The sequence below is a fragment of the Danio rerio genome, chromosome 17 (genome assembly GCF_052040795.2).
Source record: "Danio rerio strain M-AB ecotype USA chromosome 17, GRCz13ab, whole genome shotgun sequence".
NCBI classification, from domain to species: domain Eukaryota; kingdom Metazoa; phylum Chordata; class Actinopteri; order Cypriniformes; family Danionidae; genus Danio; species Danio rerio.
Window position 1 is genome coordinate 36,654,086 of NC_141037.1, and position 19,591 is coordinate 36,673,676.

The window sequence follows — 19,591 nt, forward strand, 5'->3', positions numbered from 1 at the left end:
CAGTAATGAGTTTAACATTTGAAACACCAAGGGCCCTATCATACACCCGGCGCAATGTGGCGCAAGGCGCGGCGCAATAGTCTTTGGCTAGTTTCAGCTTGGCGCAAGAGTCGTTTTGAGGCGTTGCACTACGCTGTTTAAATAGCAAATGCATTAGCGCTCATATGTGCGCCCATAGGCGTTCTGATCTAAAAAGGAAGGCGTTCTGAGGCGCACTGCTGGCGCGTTGCTATTTTAAGAAACTAAAATAGATTTCTCATTAGACCGAAACAAACCCGGTCTAAACTCCAGCGCAGAGTTGCGCCTCGCTTACACACTGCTTAATACGCACAAGAGAGCAATTGGCAAATATCTTTACATATGAAAACAATTAAATATTAAGGATATTTATGGTATATAATAAGAATAGATATAGAATATAAATATAAAGGATTAAAATATTACAAAACATTATTTTTCTAGCCTACATAAATATGAAAAATCACTGCTTTTATGTCTTCTTCATCTCGAGAGGCTTTTTCAGTTCATTCATAACAATTTGCTTTTGTATAATGTTATTATTATTAGCAGTATTATTTATTATATCCATATTTATATTTGTTTTATTAAAAACAAGCTTAGATTTGCCCACCTGTCAGGTTTTAGACCATATGGGGCACTGCATGTGTTTTAAGATACAGTATAACTCAGGTTTTTGAACACACTTCGTTATTATTGTTCATTTATTCGTTTGCTGGAAATTAGAACTGAATTTAGAAATAGTTTTGAAACAAATATTTGCACTTAACAAAGGCAATTAATTATTTATAGACTAATTGACGTCTGTGCGTAAAGGTTTCCCTATCCAAGAGCGAAAGTGAAAGTGATCCATTATCTCTCATTCTCACGCAGTACATGCTCTGTTTAACAGTTTTCTGTAAAAAAAAAAAAAAAAAAACTGTTAACTGTTTGCTAGTGAAATGCTCAGTTTTTCCACCTTTGCGTCCTGTAAATAGCGAATGCGCTCTTGGCGCGACGCAGCTGGCTCTTAAAGGGAATGGGAGATGAGACTCTAATTGGTTTATTCTTAAAACACACCTAAAACTCATTAAGAAAATAAACTCAACCCTTTTAGACCATGCACCACGACGCAAAGCGGATTTTCCCTTCTGTAAATTAGCAAAAATGCGTTCTGACACGCCCTGAAAGCGTTTGCTTCCTGAGTTTTGCGCTCTGCGCATGGACCGTCAAAATAGAGCCCCAAAAGATTAAGGACAAAAAATCAATTACCTGCACATTTATATGAACAGATTTCATATTATTAGTGTCCTTTACTGACTGATGGAGCATTAAAAGAGGCTGCGATTAATGCACCCAATAGCATTTGGAAACCTTGAAAAAATTATATAAAAAAAATTATCATGTCTGTGTCCAATGTGAATGACTACATGGCAATGAACGACTACATCTTAAAATATGGATATATTTTTCCTGCAAAAGACAAAGCTGCTACTTATAATTTTATATTTAAGCTACAGAAACCCTGTGGGAATGGTCTAAAAGGGTTGAGCTCATTTTCTTAATGAGTTATAGGTGTGTTTTGAGAATAAACCAATCAGAGTCTCATCTTCCATTTACTTTAAGAGTCAGTTGCGTCGTGCCATGGTGCATTTGCTATTTACATGGTGACTTTGTAAGTGGAAAAACTGAACGCTTCACTAGAGAGAAAATAGTTAAACAGAGCATTTGCAGCGCGAGAATAAGAGGTAAGGCCTTATCATTATTTTCTTTCACTTTCACTCTCGTGGATAACGAAACCTTGTACGCACAGACATCAATTAGCCTATGAATAAATAACTTTGTTTGTCAAGCTCAAAGTTTTGTTTCAAAACTATTTCTAAATTCATTTCTAATTTCCAGCAAATGAATAAATGAACAATAATAATGAAACGTGTTAAAAAAACTGAGTTATATCCAAATACAATGCTGTGCCCCATATGGTCTAAAAATTTGTAAGGAAAAGTTGCAGGTTCAATACATGATCCTGGCCACAACTGAACATGGGGAATGAACAGCACTTTCTCCATCTTGATGCCTCCAAGCAAGGCGCCTAACCCCTAATTGCTCCCTGGGTGCTGGAAACAATAGCTGTATGTGTGGTTGTGTATGTGCTCTTACTCCTCACTCAAAATCCAGGTTGGTGCACATGGATAAGTTAGTCTTTCTTTAATAGGATGAAACACAGAGCTACTCACAAACAAGAGAGATTTCTTTCAATGACAAATATCAAGTCAATGAATTACATAAACGAGAACAATTAGCTCCACTAAAAGATTTATTCAAAATGATTCATTTATTTACGACTGTAACATTACTAATGAAAGTGTGTTTTTTGAGCTAAACTTGTTTTGTGTTGATTATTGCTAGACTGATATAAAACATCATCACTGACCGTCTCAAATAAACACGTAATAAACTCCTCCTGTGCTCACGATTCTCCTCAAGTCCTAGTTGGCCCACTTTGGCCTAAGGTATTGGCCACAAACCCCTCCAACAGAGAAAGCCCCAACAAGGCTTGTTTAAACCCTGAAATTAAGTGGATATGGCTCATGGTCCATAGAAAGAGCCTGTACAAGCTCTTTCAGCTCAAGATTAATTCAGCCCTGGTGTTATAGCAGGGCCGGAGTGGGACTCCTTTTCAGCCCTGGAGTTTCAAGCCTTGGACTGGCCCACCTCAGTTCACGACTGACTATATTAAAATAACATCCTTTCCAATTCTGTTTCTAATGACACTATCACGTCTTTTTCATGTACACAGCTGCTTTAGAACTTCAAATGATTTTCATAAATATGAGAACATTAAAGGGTAGCTAAATCTCCAACACTATTCTTTAAAGGGCACATAGTTTACCCCTTTTTTATGATTTAATATTAATATTAAGATTCTTCCAGAATCTGAACCTGTGCCAGTTTAGGTTCAGTTCAACACAGTTCAGACGTTTTTATTATAATGTGTTAAAAAGTGCTATTTTGCTCACTGTTTTAGGGGTGTGTTGCTTTACATGAAAATTCGTTTTAGTCTCCCGCCCAACGTAACAAGGGGACGGAACCAAGAGCTCGCCCGCTCTGTGTTTGCAACAGACAGGCAGACAGAGAGAGAGAAGCGACATGAGTGAGAGAACCAGCATTCAGCTGTACATGTACAACTCAGACACAGACCAAGCAGAGAGTACAAAATCATTTGTGTCTTTGTAAAGTTTTACAGCCAACTGTGTGCTAGTTTCAAGTGCCGAGCTTGTACACCGAGACTAATAACCACACACAATGAATTAACTTTGACTGAGGCACCTGATGCGCCACTTGAAGCCGCGACACGGCACACCAGACACTCTCAGTGGCACGGCAGAAACATCCCGCATCGTTGGTGTGCTACCTGCAAGCAAGTTGTTATTTTATTTTCAATGGAGAGACGCGCACATGAGGCAACGTGCTTGCCCTTTTCCAGCTGCACCTAGTTAAGTTCACAGGGAGCTTCTGTGATGCGACCGGCTGAAGTTTAAGGTAGACGCAATGAAAAATACACATGTTTGCAAACCTACCAAAAGGTACAAACAGTAATTTCGATTAATGCGATAATGTGGAGAAAATTGTTCTTGTGTTGAGCCCAATGAGCCTTAAATCTAAAAATAGAGCAAGGGTGTTCCTTTAGTGATATCGCTTTGACTCACACGCTGAAAATGGCGGTTGTGAAACAACAAACTAAGGATATGGTGACGCGCCTGTCAATTAACATTGGTGGGCGGGGGGACCGCACTCCTACGTCAAGTAGCGGTCTCTTTGAAAACCGCTCTAATTGGTCCAGCATTTTATGTTGTTAAGTTGAAAAAAAAGGACTGTGTGTGTTTATATCACCCCAATATAACAGATAACGGTCTATACACTATACTTACACACATGTTTGTCCAAACAGCTTGAAAAGTAGATTTTTCACCATAGGTACCTTTTAAAACATAACAATGTCCTTTCCTGCAATATATATTCTGTGCAAAATTCTTTATAGATATCCAGTCCTTTGTAATGGTGGTCACACAAAAAATTAAAATGAAATATGTACACCTATATAAGTAACCCAAACAGTATTTTATGTCTTAAAGGGGTGGTCCACTATGAAATCATATTGTGTGTGAACATAAACAACATCTCTGAATTTAAAAATCTCAAAGTTCAATGCAAAAAGAGGCCTTGGTTTTTACAGAGTTAGCTTAGCAAAGCCTACAATGAACGAATTTTGGGGACTACAAAAAATTTTTCCGGCCTTTGTGAGATGCACACACTGCGCAGCTAAGGGCCATGGCCAGAGGCGCTGGAACGTTATAGCAGAGATAAAGCTAAAATGCGTCCAAACGCTGCTGTTTCCACAAAGCTTCATCTGTGCGTCAGCTGTAGCAACGATGTAAACGATGGGTAATGCTGTTTTGCAGCTACAAATTCATGTTTTTCAGTCAAACCGCTGTAAACACACACACACACACACACACACAAACACACACACACACACACACACACACACACACACACACACACACACACACACACTTCTCACACAGCCTCTCTCTTAATGTGTGTGGGCAACTTTGCATTATTTCTCTTTAGGCAGCTTTTTGACTTAAAAAAAAATACAGGTTAGCTCACCTAACTCGTGTAGCAGCAGAAAAATAAATCAAGGCTCACACAGGTCACATCCCACATCTTGTGCTTTATTCTTCTGTCACGATATATTAAAGAAAATAACTTAATCCGAGCATCAGAGAAAAAGGAAGTCCCGCGTACATGCGCATGTTACAGAAAGTTCACACACATTCACGCACATGGACACACACAATAGCGATGTCTCTTAAAGGAGTCGCACCCCATTTTCACTTGTTACAGACACTTGTCAGATTTTATTTTAGAGAGAAGGCAGGAGGTTGACTGGCTGTTTACACAGCAGAAAAGTGCATGCTTGTACGGGCGTGACGTGGAGCCGATCTGTAAATCGCAGCACATTATGACGATGACCAATCAGAGTCACTTGAGGGCGGGTCTTTCAGAGGAACAAGGAAATATATCAGTGGTATATATAGTTTTTATGTTAGCTGAGTAGCTGTATAAAATCAAAGTGAGATTTATGTAAAAATAACATGATTTCCTTCAAGTGAAACATGAGCACACATTGCTTTGCATCTTCTAAACACAACCAAGCCTTAAAATTACAATCTGGACCACCCCTTTAACACTAAAAATGTAAAAAAAAAAAAAAATTCAAACTCGGGTAACATAACGTGCTGACCACTGGACAACAACGGCGCTGTTATGCTAGTGCTTTTGGAATAAAGAATAAAACAAGTTGTGGCAATTAGGATGTAAATCCATACCACCTGGAGAAAAAATGATTACAGGTTAAAAAGAAAAGAGCGGAAGAGGAAGTGATAAGAACGGTATGAGGATAGCACTGTTATCTGCAAGACTCTTAACCACAGTAATACTTTCTATTGATGGCTTAATCTTTTTCTCCGCTTTTTAGATTTCTGATCAAGTTATGTCAGATTTATTAATGCAGTGAATCATCTGATTTTCATTGAGCAGGTGTAATATTCATTAATTCAAGGCTTAATTTGTGCCGGAACATGCCGGATCCAGATCCGGCACCTCATTTTACCAAGTGGTACTCACTGCAGAGCCACTTGGGCAGAGTTGAGTTCCAGCAAAGGGGAGCTTGAGCTCCAGCTCCTCCTTCCTTGCACTTCTTCAACGAATGATGTCACTGGGGGTTGGGGTTAGGGGTGGGGTGGGTGTGCGCATTAAAACATCTTATAGGAAGTGCTAATTGCATGTTGTTCAGCTTATAGCGCATGTTTTTAAAATACCTGTAAAATTTTCTGGGTGTTAGTATCAATATGCCAGTGAGCTTAAGGTTATTTATAGGTTAGTTTGCTTCAAAACAGTGACGAAATGTACATTTAGAAAAGCAAAACACACAGTCATTCATTTATGCCGAAGCAGAGATTTAGACATCATCCTATACCTCAGCATCTGGTCAGATCTTCTGACCAACTAAATTTTCTCTGGTAACTAAATTGTTGAAGCTCCTCACACAAGATGTTAAAGCAGAAATCAGTTACTTAATCACATGTTACAGAGCTTTCAAAAGCTCTTCTTAACAACTAAGTTAAATATAAGTCATTCTAAGTCTTCACATTAAGTCTAGTCTAATATAGTAGCAGTCATGCGCTGCTTTTACATTTTCTGCAGTGTCTCTCTTTGCCGCCGCTTTTAGAGCGTTCTACGTCTCAAATAAAAAATTCGCTAAAGATATGAGAACATTTCATATACTTACACATGCTTATTCCGAATATATGTGAAAGACATTTGTCAGACATTATTTAGAGAGTAGGTTTGAGGTTCAGCTGTGTGCTCTTCATTTTCTGTCTGATTCAGGCACAAACTGATAAGGCTAAAGGCTAATTTATACTTATGGTCTGGCGCAGGCTACACGTGGTTGCATAACCCTCGCCGTGGCTGACACCGATGCTGACGTGCACCTCTCAAAAAATGTAACTACACTTCACAATGATGCATAGCCCAAGCTCTGTGATTGGTCGGCTTGATACAGGTGACGCGTGTGGGCGGTGCTGAGAGCCGTGAAGGTGCTCCAGATGGAAATTTTAATCATAAAGGTTAATAACAAAATAAAAGTTGTTGCACTTCTGCCAGTTCCTGCCTCTGAATGAGCGAGTTTTAACTACTTGTAGCGATCAGAAAAAAACTAAATGACCGCGAAGAAACTCGACACAGAGAAACAGATAGTGTTTCAGAGTTTAATTGCAGAGCAACACAAAACATGCAGAAGTATAAATCCATGACTACACGCAAGGCAGGTGCCTTGGGTCACACGCATCACTTGACGCAGAAGTATAAATCAGCCTTAACAGCTATTGTTTGCACAGCGCAAAAGTGCGTGCTTGTAGGGGCATTGTAGCGTCCTGGTTAAAAGATGACTAAGTCTTCCACTGATGTTCACGATTCATTTATTGGTCACACTTCATAGAATTTGTTCGCATTATTCAATCATGAATCACCGTAAGAACTAGAGAGAAAATAAACAAACAACAAACACAAATAAATCCTGAAAATTACCACTAAGCCAACATCAACAATTAAGCAGTAAACAAATAAACCAAATTACCTTATTTTTCCCTCAAACCAGGAGCTATAACTCATGAAGGAGGAATCCGTGAAGCAACTGTATACCTGTGCCCCTTTACCGTGTTTCACCTAGCATTCCGTACTTTGTTTTCATTCATTTCTACACGCAATTTATACATCCGTTAAGCTCTGCAATTTTGACGTCATAATTAAAGTCCCCAAACAACGTAATTCATTCAACAAATCAACCCGTATACAAAAAAACAAAACATCAAAAATAAATAAATAAATAAATTCAAAATCATAAACAAAGTAACACATTATTTCAAGTTTCTTTACAGGCATGACGTAGTGACGTGGAGCCGATCCGCAAATCACAGCACATTATGTTAGCTGACCAATCAGAGCCTCATGAGGGCTGGCCTTTCGGAGGAATAGGTAATATGACAGTCATTTTCATGTTAGCTGAGTAGCTGTTTGTAATGTAATGTGTATTTATATAGTGCATTTATTGTGTATGGCCTTACACTCACAGCGTTGCATAATCATGTGGGGGGTCTCTCCACACCACCACCTTTCTCACCACACACCAGCTATAGGTGAGGCCATGATCGTAAGGGCTGATTGAGGGACTTTGGACACCGGGGTTTACACCCCTACTTTTTATAAGAAGTGCCATGAGATTTTTAATGACAGCAGAGTCAGGACCACGATTTAACATCTCATTCGCAAGACCACTGACAGTATAGTATACCTTTCACTATTACTTGGGCATTAGGACTCACACAGACCACAGGTTGAGCGCCTCCTGCTGACCTCTCTAACACCACTTCCAACAGCAACCTAGTGTTCCCATGTGGTCTTCCATCCAGGTACTGACCAGGCTCAGCCCTGCTTAGCTTCAGTGAGTAACTGCTCTTGGGCTGCAGGGTGATATGGCTGTGGCCATATATAAAATCAAAGTAAGATATATGAAAAAATAACTTCATTTTCTACAATTGAAACATGAGCACACATTGCTTTGCATCTTATAAACACAACCAAGCCTTAAAAATACACTGTGGACCACCCCTTTAACATCCTTAATAAGGAACAAGGTTATTCCGAGAAACACCAGTAGAGGTCCTACTATATGAATCAACTTCTGCTTTCACTCTTCATTCCGAGCTTTGAGCATTGAGCATTACAGTTTATTAATATTCAAACGAGGCTTTGTTGTGAAAATGGGATTTAGAGATAAAACCTGCCCTTCATGAGGAATATTTAGTAATATTCCTATATTATTAGCAGTTCATTTTATTGGTATCAAGGTTGTTGGGGGCCATCAGAACTCTACAGAATAAAGTCTGCATATGCACAATAAACAGACCAAAAACACAGTAATCTGTCATTGTCCTAAATGTCACATTTCTGCAGTATCCAATATTTTTACATAAACAGAACTAAGCTCTGTGCAGCATAAGGCAAATGAGACTTCCTCTTTTTAGCCTGAAGTAACTGCATTCTTTTGTGAGGATGCAAATGTAGACAATTACATATTTATACAGCTGAAATCAAAATGATCAGCCCTCTTGTCAATTTTTGTATTATTTAAAAAATACTTCCCAAGTGATGTTTAACAAACCAAGGACATTTTCAGAGTATTTCCATTTGGCACATGACACAGTAATCGTTTTATCTCAATTAATAGGTTTTTCATATTTGTTGGCCAAAATCGAAACTGAAACAGAATTTTGATCAATTGCACATAATATATTGTTTCCTTTGGGAGTTTTTTTTTTTTTTGGCTGGAATTAAAAATTGAAAATTTCACAGAAAGGCAAATTATTTTGACTTCAACTACATGTAATTTTGTAAATCATAAAAGAAATCATTTGTTATTGAAGTATAAAAAGTATAAAAATGTCCTAAGTCACAAATGGGTGTTGTTCAATACTTTAAGGACAACATTGATGAAAGGTTTTGATTCACTTTAAATGCTGATTACTGTATAAATGATTGCTATATATTATATATGCTATAGGCGAGACAGTGGCGCAGTAGGTAGTGCTGTCGCCTCACAGCAAGAAGGTCACTGGGTCACTGGTTCTAACCTTGGCACAGTTGGCATTTCTGTGTGGAGTTTGCATGTTCTCCCTGCCTTTGTGTGGGTTTCCTCCAGGTGCTCCGGTTTCCCCCACAGTCCAGGTGAATTGGGCAGACTAAATTGTCCGTAGTGTATGAGTGTGTGTGTGAATGTTTCCCAGAGATGGGTTGTGGCTGGAAGGGCATCCGCTGTGTAAACACTTGCTGGATAAGTTGGCAGTTCATTCTGCTGTAGCTACCCCGGATTAATAAAGGGACTAAGCTGACAAGAAAATGAATGAATGAATGATATGCTATATATATTAATGCATTGAAATAAATTTATAACAATCAGTTTCTATTTGTTAATATTGATTTGAAAAATATTAATTAATAACAACAATAATAATAATAATAATAATAATAATAATAATAATGCATAAAGTATAATGTATATGTAAATGTGTCTAAAATAAAGTTTTTAAAACATGCAGTCAATGTTAAGTTACATTGGTATTTTTTATAATAGTGCATGGTTTTAAGTTGTTTTATTATTTAAGTATTATAATTTTAATTGAATAATTGCAATATTGTTTACTTGTTTCTTTCATAAAAATGTGTTTTTTTTTTGTTTATCTGGTAACACTACAATAAGGTTGTATTCGTTATGGTTAGTTAATGTATATTTACTATATTCACTAACATGAATAAACAATGAACAGAACATTTACTGCAGTATTTATTCTTCTTTGTTAATGTTAGTTAATGGAAATAAAGTTGTTCATTGTTAGTTCATGTTAGCTCACAGTGGTTTAACTGATGTTAACAAGCATGAATTTGGATTTTTATAATGCATTATTATTTGTGGAACTATGATTAATAAATACTGTACATTCATTCATTCACCGGCAACTTATTCAGCAAGTTTTTACGCAGCTGATGCCCTTCGAGCCCCAACCCATGTCTGGGAAACATTCACACACACACTCATACACTACGGACAATTTAGCCTACCTAATTCATCTGCAGCATGTTTTTGGACTGTGGGGGATACCGGAGCAACCGGAGGAAACCCACGCGAAGGCATGGAGAACATGCAAACTCTACACAGAAATGCCAACTGAGGCAAGGTCGAACCAGCGACCCAGCGACCTTCTTGCTGTGAGGCGACAGCACTACCTACTGCGCCACTGTCTCGCCCAAATGCTGTACAAGTATTGTTAATTATTAGTTAATATTAGTAAATACATTAACTAACATTAATAAAAATGTTAAACTATTCTTTTTAGTAATATAGTAATTTTACTATTTTTTATAATTAATATATTTCTTTTTATTAATTATCTTTTTGTATTGTATCTACGTATTTAGCTTTTGTTTGTTTGTTTGTTTGTTTGTTTGTTTGTTTGTTTGTTCGTTTCTAACAACAATCCACTGATCTTTTAGCACTCCTTTAACTTTTAACTTAAAATCTTCATCCACTTTTGAGGCAGGACACCTAACATACATTTGTTTATCTCAAAATAAATAAATAAATGCATAAATCCACATACATACATACATATTTACATAAATACAAACATACATACATACATACATACAAACATACATACATACATACATACATACATACATACATACATACATATAGTTAAAGTCAGAATTATTAGCCCCTCTTTGATTTTTTTTTTGCTTTTTTAAATATTTCCCAAACCATGTTTAACCGAGCAAGGGAATTTTTACAGTATGTATGATAATATTTTTTTTTCTTCTGGAAAAAGCCTTATATGTTTTATTTCAGCTATAATAAAATCAGTTATTTATTTAAAAAAAAAACTTTTTAATGTTAAAATTAATAATTTTTTCGATAGTCTGCAGAACAAACCATCATTATACAATAACTTGCCTAATCACCCTATAGTCTGCCTAGTTAACATAATTAACCTAGTTAAGCCTTTAAATGACAATTGACGTTGTATAGAAGCGTCTTAAAAATATCTAGTCAAATATTATTTACTGTCATCATGGAAAAGATCAAATAAATCATTTATAAGAAATGAGTTATTCAAACTATTACGTTTAGACAAGTGTTGAATCATCTTGAGACATCTTGTCTCTGTTAAACAGAAATTGGGAAAAAAATAAACAGGGGACGAATAATTCAGGGGGGCTAATAACTCTGTCTTCAACTGTAAATCAGTGCTTGTTAGGAATCCCATGGTGTGAATAAAATAAATGCCTAAAATAAATGACATCTAAAACTTTCTTTGTTGGTAAAGAACCTGAAAGTGTATTTTTAAAAATACAAAGTTAACAGCTTTGTTAAAGTAATAAGCCTGTAGATGTTAATTACTAAACTTTTATTCATGTGCTAGAAATTTTCTTCTCCACCTTAAGAGTGGCGCTCACGATCCTAAAGGCGACCTACTCTCAGGCCACGCCCTACACCATTTCTGATTGGCCGAAAGCCGGCGGCTGTGGCTCCTAATTGGTCAGTTCTTTCCCATTGAATGCCCTCCACCTTTACTTTGTCAATTTCTGCGCTTTCATTGAATTGCACTGCAAGAGCTGCATCGACCTGGAAGCCTGCAGCAAAATCCAGCACGACAACCTACACTCCTGTCCCAAAACAGAAGAGAAGCACATCACCGCACTGCTTTATTATCAAACGAGTGGACTAAATTCCTACTTAAACTGGAAGAAGTGAGATCCGTGAAAGAAAGAGAGGGAGAAAGAGAGAGATTTCCCCGTCGTACAAGCCGCACTTCAGTGTAGTTGGCTAATGATTTGTATTAATTCCCAACTTGTTTTAATCCACCGAGGACAAAACACCGCGATGATAAGACTCCAGGACGCTCATGAGAGTTTTAATTCGGCGTTTCATCTCTGAATTTCGACATTAAGTGCACCGCGACCGGCCAAATCAAGGATTAAACACGACATTTGTGGATTTCGCCAAAGGAGATACAATGCCTGACCAGATAACAGTGGCGGAGTTTGTCACGGAGACAAATGAAGATTATAAATCGCCCACCGCCTCAAACTTCACCACCAGAATGACTCACTGCAGGAATACAGTATCCGCACTGGAGGAGGTGAGCCTCATAACTTTATGCATCCTGTTATTTTGTGATTGTTCAACGCTGGCTGGGTGTTTTGCTTACTTACGAGACCACTAGAGTCAGCTATTACCCCCCTTGGAGTAGCTAAACGAGTTACTGAGGAGGCAAATCCTCGCGCCCTCTTTGTTGATGCCTCACCCATTAGACAACTGCTGGATTGCATTGTCCCCTCCTGATGAGATGTAATAAACCACGAACAGTTTGATTACTCATTACTTTTTTTTTTAGATAAAATGCATATTTAGGATCTAACATGCGTTATGTGGGTTATATGGAGAAATATGGAAGCCATTTGTAATAGTTGGTCAACACCTGTTATAATCAGCATTATTTATTCAGTAGCAACTCACTATCTTGTTTGTAGTTTGTCTCTTATCAGTAGCTGATTGATTAGCTGAAGTGCTTCATCTTGCCATTTTAAAAGGGGCCAATTTGTTCAGTGATTCTAAAACAGACTATGATTTAATCACAATTGAATGAATCCATTGTTGCCCTGTTTAGAAAGCAGTACAGCATGGTTTTCAGAATGTGTGTGTTACAAACCCCTGATGTTAGTCTAGGGTGTGGGGTTTGACATTTATTTAATTAAAATATATTTATATAAATAGTGAATGAGTGAGAAAGACAACCAAAGTAATGACAAAAAATGTGTGCTTTTATTTACAATCCCAAAGTGAACAACAACAACGAATTAATCAAAAATAAAGAAAAAGTAAGTAAAGCAAAAATATACTATTTACAATATGTACAAACACTGAAACAAATAACGACGGGAAAAACAAGAGAGCTGGCAGAAGGGACGCGGGCGGCGCTAAAGAAATGAAAAGAACAAAACCCAAACTAAATCTAACTTCCCAGAAGCATCTAGCTAACTAACTATGTGAAAAACAGTATAATTAACACACGAAGATCTTCCGAGCCCTAACTATCTACTCTATCTATCTATTCAAAAAGTACAAGGAGTGGCGCTCGCCCCTAACCTAGTGTACTAGACAGCAGAGTAGTCCTGAGTGTTGCGAAATGTATGTCACGTGACCTTCTTACCTGTCCGCTTCGTCCAAGCCTCGTAAACAACGATAAACTAAGAACAATGTACGAATAACGGACGGATAACGTGCACACAGAAACAAGCAACAACAAAACACAGTTAGACGGGGTTATTTCAAAACGCACGCGGTAAATACAAACAAGCGACAAACAGCAAAAGAGAAAATTGCAAGCAAGAAAGCAAGAAAACAAGAAAGAGCGAGTGGTCTGGCGCGCGCTTTTAAGACGGGAGGTCTTTGCTCATTGGATGTGACGTAAGAGTGACGTAACCGGGGAGGAATGACTGACAGCTGAATGGACCAATGAACAGAACCTGAGAATACATGAGAGCAGATACGGGAGAACAGAGCGAGAGAGAGAGAGGGAAAAAACACAGAGAAAACAGAGCACAAAAAACACAAATACATAACACTCCCACCCATGAGAACAAACATATAATATTGTTTGTTAAAAAAAAATTGTGAAATAGTAAGAAAAAAAAACTCGCAAAACAAACCATGCGGTTTAATTACGACCAACTACACACACCTGGAAAGAGCATCGGCCACTATATTGTCGGTGCCTTTCTTGTGACGGATTTCCAGGTTGTAATTCTGTACAATCAAAGCCCAGCGCATGAGGCGCTGATTTTGATTGTACATTCGGGAGAGAAAAACTAACGGATTGTGATCGGTGTAAACAATGATTGGAAACGAACTGGAACCAAGGTAAACTTCAAAGTATTGTAATGCCAATAGTAATGCAAGGGCTTCTTTTTCGATAGTGGAGTAATTAATTTGGTGTTTGTTGAATTTTCTGGAAAAATAACAGACTGGGTGCTCGATGCCATCACGGTCCTCCTGAATAAGTACCGCGCCAGCACCTAGAGCACTCGCGTCTACTTCCAGTTTAAAAGGAGTGGTGAAATCTGGGGCCGCGAGTACAGGAGCGCAGCAGAGCAAAGCTTTTATGCTCTCAAAAGCATGCTGACACTCAGCTGACCAAACAAATTGCTGAGAGGGACTAAGTAAATTCGTGAGGGGTGAAACCACACTGGAAAAGTTTCGGCAGAAACTCCGATAGTACCCCGACATACCCAAAAACCGGCGCAACTCTCGCCTGGTTTTAGGTACGGGAAATTCGGCTATGGCGGAGACTTTCGCAGCGACTGGCCGAACTTGACCTTGACCAACTTCCTTACCAAGGTATGTGACGGTCGCCCTAGCAAATTCACATTTTGCCAAATTTAATGTTAATGTGGCGTTGGACAGTTTTTCAAAAACAGTGTGCAGCAAAGAAATGTGTTCAGACCATTCAGATGCATAAACCACTAAATCATCCAAATATGCGTTACAATTTGGAACGCCGAATAAAACCGTATTAATTAATCTTTGAAATGTGGCAGGTGCGTTTCGCAATCCGAAGGCCATAACTGAATATTGCATGAAATGATCTGGTGTAACGAAGGCTGAGATAGCAGAAGCTTGCGGAGTTAATTTAATTTGCCAGTAGCCCTTTAACAAATCAAGTTTAGTGACAAAACTAGCTGAACCAAGGTTGTCAATACAATCTTCCATAAGGGGTAAAGGGTAGCAATCTGGGACAGTGACAGCATTAACCTTACGGTAATCTGTGCAGAATCTAAATGTTCCGTCTGGTTTGGGTACCAGAACGCACGGTGAACTCCATGGACTGCAACTAGGAACTGCAAGACCATTTTCCATCAAATATTCAACCTCCTTCCTCATAATAGCACGCTTGTGTGCGTTCACACGGTAAGGATGTTGCTTTATTGGGGAAGAATTTTGAATATTGATGTCATGTTTAATTACGGATGTTTGCGTTGGAGTGTCACTGAAAAGATTGGGGAATTTCTGAATTAAATGAATGATATCTTTCCTTTGTGAATCTGATAAATACGTGAGATGTGAATTCAGATTTTTCAGCATCTCTGAATTAGTTAAACGAGCGCACTGCTGAGGAGCATTGCGTAACACCAGGCCATCATCATCAACTTCAGAATGCGTAACATCGCTCACAACTGCAACAGCAGGAAGAACAGGTGTGGTGATCTGAGTTTTCTCTTTAACATAGTACGTTTTTAACATGTTAACATGACATACGCGCGATTTGCGTTTTCTGTCAGGTGTTTCAATTACGTAATCTGTCTCGCTTAACTTTTTCTGCACCACATAGGGTCCAGAAAAGCGGGCAGAGAGAGCAGAACCAGGCATTGGCAACAGTACGAGCACCTGATCGCCGGGCTGAAAGGAGCGCGCGACCGCTCGGGTGTCATACTGACGCTTCATGACATTTTGCGCAGCTTTAAGTGATTCTTTTGCCAATTTACAGGCATCATGTAAACGTTCTCTAAAACGGCTTACATAACTAAGAACATTCATTTTTGGACTTTCCTTAATTTCCAAAATGTTCTCTTTCAGAAGTTTAAGAGGAGTTCGCAAATCGTGACCGAATACAAGCTGAGCGGGGCTAAACCCGAGAGACTCTTGGATAGTTTCTCTCACCGCTAATAGTACCAATGGAACGCCCTCATCCCAGTCTTTGCAGGTATCCGCACAGTATTTCTTTAACATAGACTTGAGCGTCTGGTGAAATAGCTCGAGAGCACCTTGACTTTGTGGGTGATAAGCACTTGATACTCGGTGGGTGATAGACAGTGATTTTAGAACTTGAGCAAACATTTTTGACATAAAATTTGATCCTTGGTCAGTTTGTATGATTTTTGGTAAGCCGAATGTGGAGAAAAATTTAATCAATGATTTGATTATAAGAGGAGCTGTAATTCTGCGGAGCGGTATTGCCTCGGGAAATCGAGTAGCAGTACACATTATTGTTAGTAGAAACTGATTACCTGTTTTGGTTTTAGGTAATGGACCCACACAATCAATAATTACATGTTCAAATGGCTCTCCTATGACTGGGATAGGAAAAAGAGGAGCAGGTGGAATTACCTGGTTTGGCTTCCCCATGCATTGGCACGTATGGCAGGTGCGACAAAACTGCACGACGTCCTTCTTTAAACAAGGCCAAAAGAAATGTTTAAGTATCCGATTGTATGTTTTAGTGATACCTAAATGACCTGACATCACATGATCGTGTGCTAGACATAATACATGTTGGCGGTAAGCGGAGGGAACGACAATTTGATAGACATTATTCCAATCAGCATCAGTCTCAATATTAGAGCACCACTTGCGCATCAACAAGCCATTTTCGACGAAATACGCAATTTGCTTTTTATCAATCTGATCTGAATCAACAACGGAGTCGAAGCACTTTACCAAAGAATCATCATCTTTCTGCGCAGCAATAATCTGCTGACGAGTAACGGGCAAACTCAGAGCATCACCATCAAAATTAAAATATTCTGATTTTTCCTGTTGTTTCTGTGTAGCTGTTTTGTCTGGAGGAGAAACTACATTCTCAGAAAATACTGGCGCAATAAAAGATTCTGATAAGTCAACTGAATCATCTTTCCGTGACATGGCGCGCGTCATTACGCACGCTGGGAAAGTATCTGGGTGATTTACTGATAATTCGTCTGGACAATAGGTAAGATTGGGGTGATCAGTAACTTCTAAAATAGGCATTACTTTACCACCGGCCAAATCATTACCTAGGATAAATGAAACTCCTTTAACAGGAAGAGAAGGACGAATGCCGACTGACACAAACCCAGTGAATAAATCGCACTGTAAATGAACGCGATATAGTGGCACATTTACAAAACCCATCTCAATGCCTTGGACTAAAATATTAGATCCACAAGATGAGTGTTCAGGCAGAGATAATGCATTTTCTACCATAAACGAGTGAGAAGCGCCTGTATCACGCAGCAATACAACCTCACACTGATCTTCGGGGTTGCCAGATAATGAAATTAGACCCCTGAGCAAGAATGGTGTATAGCTCGGATCAGTGCTCTCATCATTGCTGTTGGTTGTAATAGATTTTGCAAAACCAACACTTTTAGATGGCTGTTGCGGATTTTTTCGCTTCAGCGTGGAACATTCAGATAATTTGTGCCCTTTCTTATGGCAGTAGTAACACTCTATTGCCTCTTTAGGTCGGGAAGTAGCAGTCAGAATTCTTGGAAAATTCCCAGACTGAACAGTGGGATTTTTATCCGATCGGACTGGATAGAACACATTTTTGTGCGTAAGCACAAACTCATCTGCCAACACAGCTGCCTGTGACAACGACATAACTTTTTGTTCGTTAAGGTATACCACTACACGTTCAGGCAATCTATCTTTAAATTCTTCAAGCAAAATTAATTCTCTTAACGAATTAAAGTCAGTTGCCTTATTTGCATTACACCATTTATCAAAAAGAACGCCTTTTTCTCGCGCGTACTCAACAAAAGTCTGGCTAGAAAGCTTTTTGTGATTTCTAAATTTCTGTCTGTATGCTTCAGGTACGAGTTCATAAGCACGGAGGATTGCTGATTTAGCAGTATCATAATTAAGGCTGTCCTCTAAGGACAGTGTAGCAAAAACCTCCTGTGCCTTTCCAACCAATTTGCACTGGAGAAGAAGGGACCATGAATCTTTAGGCCAGCGAAAAGAAGCCGCTATGCGCTCGAAAGCGCTAAAATATGTATCGACTTCGGATTCCCTAAATATTGGTACGAGAGATACATATTTGCTTATATCGAAGGTGGTTGAGGTTGGATCGCCCACCGGAGCAACAGAGGTCTCAGCACGGGTGGACTGCGCAGCCACTTTAGGAGGAGTTTTTAAAGCCTCCAACTCCAGCTGACGCAGCTTTACCTCTTTTTCGGCCGTAACTTCAAGCCTGCGGATTTCGAGTCTCAGTTCCATCTCAGCCTGACGCGCTTGTGCCCTTTCCTGTGCCTCAAACTGTAAACGGGCCAGGCGGACTTTTAAACGTCCATCCTCTTTAGACCCAGAATAAACGGGGGAAAACGGATCGAAAGGTGACAGTGTTGGCTTGCCTTCAGTGAGCGCAGCCGCAGCACCGCTTTCATTTCGCCCTTCATCCGGCTCATCTGCACTTGAGCTTTGCGCGCCAGCACCAAGAAACTCGGTTTCTTCCTCTTCCACAACAGGCATTTTGAGAACCTTTAATTCAACCAACCTTTCGTATAAGGCACTCTTAATATTTTTCTTAAGACCTTGTTTTACCACTGAAATTTTGAAATGGTCCGCTATCTGTAATAAATCATCTTTTCTACAGCGGTCGAATTGTTCTACGGTTGGATTATTAATAAATGTCTGTAAATCAAACAATGCCATCCTGTTTATTTACTTATACCAGAAACAACACAGAGAGAAATGTGTGTGTGTGTGTGCGCTTGTTTACCTGAGCAGCGCGTGAAGAAAGAGAGAGATTTCCCCGTCGTACAAGCCGCACTTCAGTGTAGTTGGCTAATGATTTGTATTAATTCCCAACTTGTTTTAATCCACCGAGGACAAAACACCGCGATGATAAGACTCCAGGACGCTCATGAGAGTTTTAATTCGGCGTTTCATCTCTGAATTTCGACATTAAGTGCACCGCGACCGGCCAAATCAAGGATTAAACACGACATTTGTGGATTTCGCCAAAGGAGATACAATGCCTGACCAGATAACAGTGGCGGAGTTTGTCACGGAGACAAATGAAGATTATAAATCGCCCACCGCCTCAAACTTCACCACCAGAATGACTCACTGCAGGAATACAGTATCCGCACTGGAGGAGGTGAGCCTCATAACTTTATGCATCCTGTTATTTTGTGATTGTTCAACGCTGGCTGGGTGTTTTGCTTACTTACGAGACCACTAGAGTCAGCTATTACCCCCCTTGGAGTAGCTAAACGAGTTACTGAGGAGGCAAATCCTCGCGCCCTCTTTGTTGATGCCTCACCCATTAGACAACTGCTGGATTGCATTGTCCCCTCCTGATGAGATGTAATAAACCACGAACAGTTTGATTACTCATTACTTTTTTTTTTAGATAAAATGCATATTTAGGATCTAACATGCGTTATGTGGGTTATATGGAGAAATATGGAAGCCATTTGTAATAGTTGGTCAACACCTGTTATAATCAGCATTATTTATTCAGTAGCAACTCACTATCTTGTTTGTAGTTTGTCTCTTATCAGTAGCTGATTGATTAGCTGAAGTGCTTCATCTTGCCATTTTAAAAGGGGCCAATTTGTTCAGTGATTCTAAAACAGACTATGA

General features: G+C 39.1%; 1 protein-coding gene across 7 annotated transcripts in view; it reads left to right on the forward strand.

The window, feature by feature from the left end:
* The first annotated feature begins 11,770 nt into the window (after positions 1–11,770).
* Positions 11,771–19,591, forward strand: part of asap2a (ArfGAP with SH3 domain, ankyrin repeat and PH domain 2a) — a 139,560-nt gene continuing 131,739 nt past the window's right edge. For 4 of the 7 annotated variants that reach the window (XM_087289412.1, XM_087289414.1, XM_087289408.1 and 1 more), the window contains exons 1-2: positions 11,771–11,999; positions 18,779–19,103. In XM_087289412.1, the coding sequence (XP_087145538.1) occupies positions 18,978–19,103 (126 nt within the window). In that variant the 5' untranslated portion in view covers positions 11,771–11,999; positions 18,779–18,977. 7 annotated transcript variants of the gene reach the window in all.